This window comes from Psammomys obesus, unplaced genomic scaffold (assembly GCF_907164565.1).
Source record: "Psammomys obesus unplaced genomic scaffold, mPsaObe1.curated_primary_1811, whole genome shotgun sequence".
NCBI lineage: Eukaryota > Metazoa > Chordata > Mammalia > Rodentia > Muridae > Psammomys > Psammomys obesus.
The window spans coordinates 538,617-548,143 of NW_026594263.1; the positions used below are offsets into that span (position 1 = coordinate 538,617).

Below are 9,527 nucleotides of genomic sequence, written 5' to 3' on the forward strand. Positions count from 1 at the left end.
TTAGTTACATTTTGTTAACTCTGTGTCCCAGCTGTATCCCGCTCCCTCATTCCCTCCCCAACCCCACACTCCCTCCCTGGTCTCCTCCCTGCCCCTTTCCAAGTCCCCTGATAGGGGAGGACCTCCTCCCCTTTCATCTGACCCTGTTTTATCAGGTATCTTCAGGGCTGGCTGCAAAGTCCTCCTCTGTGGCCTAACAGACTGCTCCTCCCCTGGGGGGGGGTGTCAAACAGCCTGCCCTTGAGATCCTGTTAGAAATAGTCCGTGTACCCCTTACTTTGGAAGAAAATCATAGAAGAAAATTTCCAAGCTTAAGAAAGAGATGCTGTTAAACATACAAGAGGCCTACAGAACACCAAATAGACTAGACCAGGAAAGAAACTCCTCCCCCCACATAATAATCAAAACACTGAATCTGCAAAATAAAGAAAAGCTATTAAAAGCAGCAAGGGAAAAAGGCCAAGTAACATATAAAGGTAGACCTATCAGAATCACACCAGACTTCTCAACAGAAACTGTGAAAGCCAGAAGGGCCTAGGTGGATAACATGCAGAAGCTTAGAGATCACAGGTTCCAGCCCTGACTACGATATCCAGCAAAATAATCAATCAGCATAGATGGAGAAAACAAAATATTCCATGACATAACTAAATTTAAACAATATATATGCATCAATCCACCCTACAGAAGATACTAGAAGGAAAACTCCAAACTATATCAACTACACCCAAGAAAACACGGGATAAAGACACCATCACAACAAAAAAGCAAAAGAAAACAAGCACACAAACACACAGTCACCAGCAACTCCACAATAAAAGGAACTAACATTCATTGGGCACTAATATCTATTAACATCAATGGTCTCAATTCTCCAATAAAAAGTCCTAGACTAACAGAATGGTTGCGGGAACAGGATCCAACATTCTGCTGCATTCAAGAAACAAAATTATGCAACAAATATAGACACTACCTCAGAATAAAGTGCTGGGAAAAGGTTTTCGAAGCAAACAGACCCAAGAAGCTAGCTGGAGTAGCTATGCTAATATCTAATAAAACAGATAGTCAACCAAAATGAATCAGAAGAGATGGAGAAGGGCACTTCATTTTCATGAAATGAAAAATCCACCAGTAGGACATCACAATTCTGAACATCTATGCACCAAACACAAGGACTCCTGCATTTGTCAAAGTAACATTATTAAGGATTAAGTCAAACATCGATCCTAATACCTAATACCTAATACCTTCATACTCTCACCAAGGGACAGATCATTAAGACAGAACCTAAACAGAGAAATAATGACACTTACAAAAGTCTTAAATCAAATGGACCTAATAGATGTCTACAGAACTTTTCACCCAAACTCAAAGGAGTGTAGCTTCTTAGCATCTTATGGGACCTTCTCCACAACTGACCATATAATTGGGCACAAAGATACAAGAAGACTGAAATAATCCCTTGTATCCTATTAGACCATCATGGTCTAAAACTACGCCTTAACGATAACAGAAATAGAAAAAAAGCATATACACACATGGAAACTGAACCACCTATCTACTCAATGACAACTGGGTCAGGGAGGAAATAAAGAAATTAAAGACTTCCTAGAATTCAATGAAAATGAAGGTACATCTTATCCAAATTAATGGGTCACAATGAAAGCAGTGCTAAGAGGAAAGTTCATATTATTACGTGCCTTCATAAAGAAATTTGAGGCATCTCATACAAGAAATTAATGGCACGCATGAAATCACTAGAAAAAAAAAAAAAAAAAAGAAGAAGCAAACACACCCAAATAGTAGATGACTGGAAATAATCAAACTCAGAGCTGAAAACAAACAGAACAGTTCAAAGACTCAATGAAACAAAGAGCTGGTTCTTTGAGAAAATAAACAAGATAGACATAGGGGAAGAAGAGGGAGGGAGGGTAGAATTGGGAGGAGATGAGGGAGGAGGCTAGGATACAAAGTGAATAAATAGATAGATAGATAGATAGATAGATAGATAGATAGATAGATAGATATAGATAAAATGAAAAAAAGCTTGTACCATTGTGCCTAGCTCACATATATATATATAAAATATACATATATATATATGTATATTTTAAAATCCTTTCTACTGTACAAATAATACCTAGCTCAGTGCTTACACTTATAAGAAGGGTGAATGCATTTCTTATCGCAAGCATAATTTAATAATATTTGGTTTCCAAAACAGCTAGCCATCTTAGGCTACATTAAAAGAACAACAGGTTAGATGTTTGATAGCCTAAGATCAGAAGGAAGGAGAAGAGGACCTCCCCTCTCAGTGGACTTGGGGAGGGGCATGCATGCAGAAGGGGGAGGGAGGGTGGGATCGGGAGGGGAGGAGGGAGGAGCTTATGGGGGGGATACAAAGTGAATAAAGTGTAGTTAATAAAAAATTTTAAAAAAATTAGAAAAAATAGAGCTTTGTATTCTATGTTAGTTTTGTTTTAGCTTTGTATAAGCTTTCATGTAAGAGTCATGTATATTTTTTTTTGGCTTCGTAGATGAAGACTTATATTTTGGTGCCAAATAGTGGCGGTAAAGCACACATGCATTGGGCTATGCAAATTGATTTGTAGTAGCAGCACTGAGCAACTAGCCATTTACCAGCACACACCCTTTCCTCTCACCTGCAGTAGGCCTTAGGTTGAGAAATGGAGGAGCAGCCTTCTGTTTACTAGAGCTGCAGAGAAACATGGCTGAAAACATGACAGAAATGTGTTTGGGTTCCTATGTGATTGTGCTGCCCTGGGTATCATCCACTACCACCACCCAGGGCCAGCCTGTACCCTCAGACCTGTGCTAGGCCTTGCTGAGATGCCCAGTTTCTGATATGGAGAATTCACAGTCACATTAAAGGCTCAGACAGGCTCAAGTTGAAAACCCTTTGTAGGACAGATGTTTGATGAAATGGGTTCTCGGTTATGTTGACAGCACTAGGGATTGTATTTTCTTGTACATTTTCTATTTTAAAATCTTTTATAGGAGTACAGTGCTTCTTCCACAAAGACAAAGGGAAGACAAGCCAGCAGTTCAGTTACAGTGCTGAAATAGTAAACAGTGAACAGATCAATGGGAGTTAACTGTAGATGTTGCTTAGTGTTGGAGAGCTTGCCTAGCATGCACAAGGCCCTGGATACTGAAAAATTAATAAAATAAATCATGGAGTCTATAATATAATGGTCTCTGTATGTTCAGACCTTATCGGGTATTGGGGTGGTTTGGTTTTGGTTTGTTGGGAGATAGGTCTCAGATAACCCAACTCAGTCTTGAACTTGCTGTGTAGCTGAGGATGACCTTGATCCCATGACTTTCCTGGCTTCTTCAAACTCTTGGTATTATAGAAAGGAGCCACCATATCTGGTTTAGTAGTCAGGTTTGAGTGACACTTTTAACCACTATATCCAGGATAGGCTGTAAAGTTGATGGAACTAACTGTAAAATGAAAACTAAATCCCTTCAAATCACAAAGATTTTAGGATACTGACAATAGCATTAAACAAAGAGCGGAGTCATTCTATGTGCAGAGCTGTGTGTACTGATCATAAACCCAAATAACGGGCCCTGACTATGGAAATATAATTCCTTCTTTATTTTAGAAATAGGCAGCCTTAGAGAAGTAATGGCAAGGGATATTATAGAGAAAGTAAATGTGCTAGGAGGTAAGATTATATGGGCTAGTCAGGATAATTTTCATCTCCGAAGTCTGAGGTTCCTTATCCAGCCAAAAAGACTGGCTTGTGTATAGTAATTATTGTTCATAAAAAAATAACTGCCTTTAAAAAAATCATGTAACTTGGCAGTTTTGAAATTTTTTAAAATACTCTATTTTTTATTTTAAAAGATTTTTAATTAATTTTTTATTTTTAATGTTAGTTACAGTTTATTTACTTTGTATCCCAGCTGTAGCCCCCTTCCTCATTCCCTCCCAATCCTACCTTCCCTCCCTACCCCTTTCCAAGTCCACTGATAGGAGAGGTCCTCCTCCTCTTCCATCTGTTGTATTTTCATAACCCAGACATTGGCACATATTATTAATTCCTGTATGACTTGCAGGGGCTTGATGATGATTACAGCTTCATGAGCTGGGAGTCTCCCCCAGTGACTAGAAATGTATTCTCGTGCTAGCTTCCAAATTACTTGTTGCATAGTTTTATATTAAAAACCTAATTTCATGCACTTATGAAAGCTTAACAATTTCCTTTTTATATTATGCAATGCATACTGTCAACATTTCTGTTGTCAAAATAATAATAATAACGGTTATTGTCAGTGATTTTGACCATTTTGTCCCTGGTGTCAAAATCTATCAGAGGATTGCTGTGTTACTTGGAAATGATTTTGTGTCCTCTCCTGTCCTCTCTGCCTTCCTGGATATATCTATACCACCACTGTTCTTTCTGCTGAACTTTACCCATTTTTTTTTTACCAGTTATTTAAATAGAACCTTTTAAAATGTGTATGAAAAAAGAAATATCAATTTAGTTTTATTAAAAAATCTCATAAATAAATGAGTAGCTTTTCTTGCAACTATGAATTTTTCTTTTTCCCAGACTTTGTTTAAAATTAAACTCTTGGAAGACAAGTGTCAAGTAAACTAGCAGCCAAACTGCCCTGTTGTAAATAAATACCTACTTTTCCCCCTTTGAGATAGGACATATAGACCAGGGTGACATCAAACTTGGTATGTAACTAAAGCTGGATTTGAATTCCTAAGTGGTGGGATTCCAATATACTTTCAGGGGTTTTAATTTCTTTATCTAGACAACTTTGTCAATTTATTATATGTATTTATATATGTATGCACACAAATTGATTTTTAAGTCAATTTCTTTTCATTATATTTTGCTACTACCCTTTTGTCCTTGGAATATTTTCACTCTCCTGCCTTCCTCATTTCCTGAGTAATTGCACTCATGGTACTCTTAGAAGACTATCTGCATATGCTTAGCTCCTCTTTCCTTTTTACTTGATCAAATGCTCAATTTATTAGAGCTACTACATTGATGCTTAATTATCTTTCTTTGTGTGCTGAAATTCTCGGATATTTCCCTCCTCACTAGCTGAAGTATGTTGTAAATAAAATGGGTGTTGGGCTAAATAATGTTATTTATAATTTGCCCTATGATTATCAGGGCCATATTATTTAACCTGCTATCACAATTTATAAGACACCTGTTAAATTTTATAATTGCCTTATTCACCTTGGGCTGGGCAGGTATTTCACCTATGCTGTCTTAACCTCACCATCCGATTCCCAGCCCCCATCCAATGGCATCTGCCTTAACCGTCCTTATATGGGCTACCTTCCATCCATAATCTTAAAAATACTTGCTTGTATTCTTCATCTGGGCCTTTTCATGCCATTCTTGGAGTCCTTCCTCCTTGCCCACGTGGTTTCTTCTCCAGGCTAACACATCCTGGTGTGCTCCTTCCTCCTCTCTTCCAGTCCATGTGTCTTGTTTCCTGTGAATTTCCTGTTCCCAAAGCCGAGGTACCTTAGCCATGCCTACTCCATTCTGCAGTGCCCAGGTTTTAGGCCTTTTAATGAACCAGTCAGGTGTAATGTCTTAAGGCAGGTTTACACAACAAAGATAAGGCAGTAACCAAATCTTAAAGGCCAGTAATTAGCATCAAAATGCAAGCATCAGACCAAACCCCAGCAGATATCTAATCATTTCCCCTCTCTCTTTCATTCCAAATGTCTCTTAGCCAGTACCTGTTCTAAAATAATATCTGTCTAGATTTGCTAGTGCTTGATTCTTCAATAAAACCTTCAATTCACACCTTTTTTATTTTATATTTATTTTTTAATTATTTATTCATTTTGTATCCCAGCTCTAGCCCCCTCCTTTGTCCCCTCCCAATTCCACCCTTCTTCCCTCTTCTCCTCTCATGTCCCACTCCCAGTCCACTGATACTGGAGGTTTTCCTCCCCTTCCATCCGACCCTAGCCTAACAGGTCTCATCTGGAGTGGCTGCATTGTCTCCCTCTGTGGCCTGGTATGGCTGCTCCCCTGTCAGGAGGAGATGATCAAAGAGCCAGCCACTGAGTTCATATCAGAGACAGTCCCTGTTCCCATTACTAGGACATCCACTTGGACACTGAGCTGCCATGGGCTACAACTGTGCAGGGGTTCTAGGGAATATCCATGCATTGTCCTTGGTTGGAGTATCAGTTTCAGAAAAGACCCCTGTGCCCAGATTTTTGGTTCTGTTGCTCTCCTTGTGGCGCTCCTGTCCTCTCTAGGTCTTACTAGCTCCCTCTTCTTTCATATGATTCCCTGCACTCTGCTCAATGTTTGGCTATGAGTCTCAGCATCTGCTTTAATACCCTGGTGTGTAAAGTCTTTCAGGGGCCTTGTGTAGTAGGCTCCCGAGGAGTAGACCATTGAAAATAATCAAACTCAGAGCTGATTTCAATGAATTAGAAACAAAGTAAACAATTCAAGGGATCAATGAGACCAAGAACTGGTTCTCTGAGAAAATCAACAAGATAGACAAACTCTTAGCCAAACTAACTAAAAGGCTGAGAAAAACTATCCAAATCAGCAAAATCAGAAATGAAAAGGGGGACATAATGAGACACACTGAGGAAATGCAAACAATCATTAGGTCTTCCTATACAAAAGCCTTACTTTTATGTTTCTTTTGTAGTACCGAAGATCAAGTTCCAGGGTCTCTACATGCTGGCAAACACTCTACCATCAACTGCATCCCCTGCACATACCCTAACTTTTGACTGTTTCAAATTAGTTCTTTCCTTTATAGTCTACATGCTGCCATTGTAGAAGCCTTTTTTTTTTTTTTAAAATCCTGCTTCATTTTCTTGTAAGGGATGAACTACCTGCCATATGGACTAGGAAAGCTTGCCACTACAATTTTTAAAGAGGCTTAATTTAAACCCACTACATGGTGCTATAGTAATTTGACACATGTCAATAGGCAAAACTTTTATCTCGCTTTATTTTATTTTATTTTATTTTTAAACAATTTTATTTCAAAGGATTGATGGGTGGGTTGTCCCCCTTCTTCCACTGGAAGTCTCACCTGGCTATAGGAAGTATCCACTTTAGGCTCCTTAATCCCTACTGCTAGGAGTCTCAGCTAGGGTCTTCTGCATAGACTCCTATTTCCATTCTCTCTCCTGCTCCCCCACTGCCTGCTCTCTCCAAACTGTATGCCCACCTACATTATTCTCCCTACCCCCTCTCCCACTCAGACCCTTCCCTCCATCTACTTCAGGTGTCTATTTTATTTCCTCTTCTGAGTGAGATTAAAGAAAAACATCCTCCCTTGGGCCATTCTTGGCTTCTCTGTGTCTGTGGATTTGCAGCATAGTTATCCTGTACTTTATGGCTAATACTTACTTATAAATGGGTTCATACTGTGTGTATCTTTCTGGGTCTGGGTGACCTCACTCATGATGATCTTTTCTATTTCTATCTACTTGCCTGCAAATTACATGATATCTTTGTTTTTCTTTTTTCTTTTTAATATCTGAGTAGTATTCCATTGTGTAAAGGTACCACATTTTCTTTATCCATTCTTCAACTGAGGGATATCCCTCGTTGTTTCTAGTTTCAGGCTAGTTTATCTTTACAATACCCTTTGCAATCAATTCTGTTTTGTCCTCCTATTTTACAAATGAGGATATAGAAATGAAAACTAATTAACATGCTCAAATTGGAGTGTGTGACAAAGCCAGAATTGAGTCTCGCATAGCCCCTGGTACTAAATTCTACTTCTTTGTCTAAGAAATACACAACCTTATTACAGAACTTTTTTAGTCTTGCAAATTAAAGATTTGGGCAATTGAGCCTCCCATATATTGAGTAAATGATTGTTTTCCCAAATGCTGCTTATAGTGATAAATATTGGTCTTTTTATTCTAAACATGTATTTGTGTGTGTGTGTGTTATGTCTGGGTAGGTACGACTGTGTGTATATGTATGCATGGACTTGGAGTCCCGAGGATACCCTTGGATGTTGTTCCTTAGGTGTCATCTCCCCCTTTTCCCCTTTGAATCACAGTCTCCCATTGGTCTGGAGTTCACCAAGTAGACTAGGCTGGCTAATCAGTAATCCCAAGGGACCCAGCTTACTTCCACCTCTCCTGTGCTGGAATTACAAAGTGTGTGCCATCATGACTGGCATTTTTAATCTAGGTTCTAGGGATTGAACTCAAGTCCCTGAATGAACTGTCTCCCTGTCCTCCAAAAATATATTTATTTAAAAAAAATCTCAATGAAGACTTTGGAGTAGAATTTATAAGGTAAGTTCATTAATTTGTCCTATGAATGAATACATATTTGAGTTCTTGTGAATCCTTGTTTTAACAGTTTTTATATTCCAACAGGGCTTCTGGTTGGGACTCTTGATTCTGTCTTAGACTCTACTGCTAAAGTGGCTCCATTTCGCATCCTACACCAGACACCAGATTCTCAAGTTTATTTGTCAATTGCATGTGGTAAGTATGACTGTTTAAAAAGCCTTACAATTGAAATAGAATCAAGAGCTAAGATAATTATATTAGAACCAATTGAACTTTAAATTCCAAATTGAAGAATTAATAATTACTGAAATGAAAATGATTTTACTAAAACATTCTTATTAATTAGGATTTTAATTATGTTTAAATGTATAGGATATCTTATATAAAAACAAAATCAATTAATATTGGATGTCACTGTACACTAAGCATTGTTACAAGTACTTTGTATGTAATAAAACTGAATATTCAAGTTTACTTTTACTTTCTATTTGTTTTGAGATTTGGAAGCAAGTTAAACGCAATTATTCTTTGAGAAAAGAGAAAGACCTACGTTTAAGAGTGATTATAGGTTATTGGGAGATTAAAACTCTACTGATATGAGAGATCTGAAGTATGTGGTCCAGTAATGCAGATTCTGAGCATCCTTTGGTCAGTGTTCTTGCTACCTGACTCCTTTTATCAATTTAGTAATTATTTACCAAAATGCTGGGAAGATTGGACTTTCTCCATTAAATATCAGTGCTCTTGATGTTTTCTTCTAATAATTGAGATGAGGAGAGACTGGAGTTTATGCCTATGCTTAAAGGCCGTTCCCTTAAAAAGTAGAAGCCTGAACATTTGAATTTTTTATTCATATACATGCTGTTTTACAAAAGGCATTGTAACCTTGAAATATAAAGGAATGATTTACAGGTAGTTCTACATAATCATTCATGCCCAGATTGTCCAGACTTTCCACAGTGTATATTTCAGGCAGGTAGTGTGAAGAAGAGATTGCAGTGAATCTTCCTAATAATACAGATCAGAATCATCTTTTTAGAAAACTCACAATGACAGTTTGACACCTTTTTAATAATTCCGTCATAGCATTGAACAAAATTAGAATGTTTTATTTATGGCCTTTTTAATATTGAATGGCTGATTTCCTCTTTTCTTTTCACCTCTATTCTAAAGTGTGTGTGTGTGTGTGTGTGTGTGTGTGTGTGTGTGTGTGTGTGTG

The 9,527-nt window shown here is 37.9% G+C and overlaps 1 protein-coding gene across 1 annotated transcript in view; it reads left to right on the forward strand.

Moving 5' to 3' along the window:
* Tbc1d8b (TBC1 domain family member 8B) overlaps nt 1-9,527 on the forward strand; it is a 113,307-nt gene that overhangs the window by 18,811 nt on the left and 84,969 nt on the right. Inside the window, exon 2 of the mRNA XM_055618378.1 lies at nt 8,393-8,503. Coding sequence (XP_055474353.1) covers nt 8,393-8,503 — 111 coding nt within the window. The remainder of the gene's footprint in view (nt 1-8,392; nt 8,504-9,527) is intronic.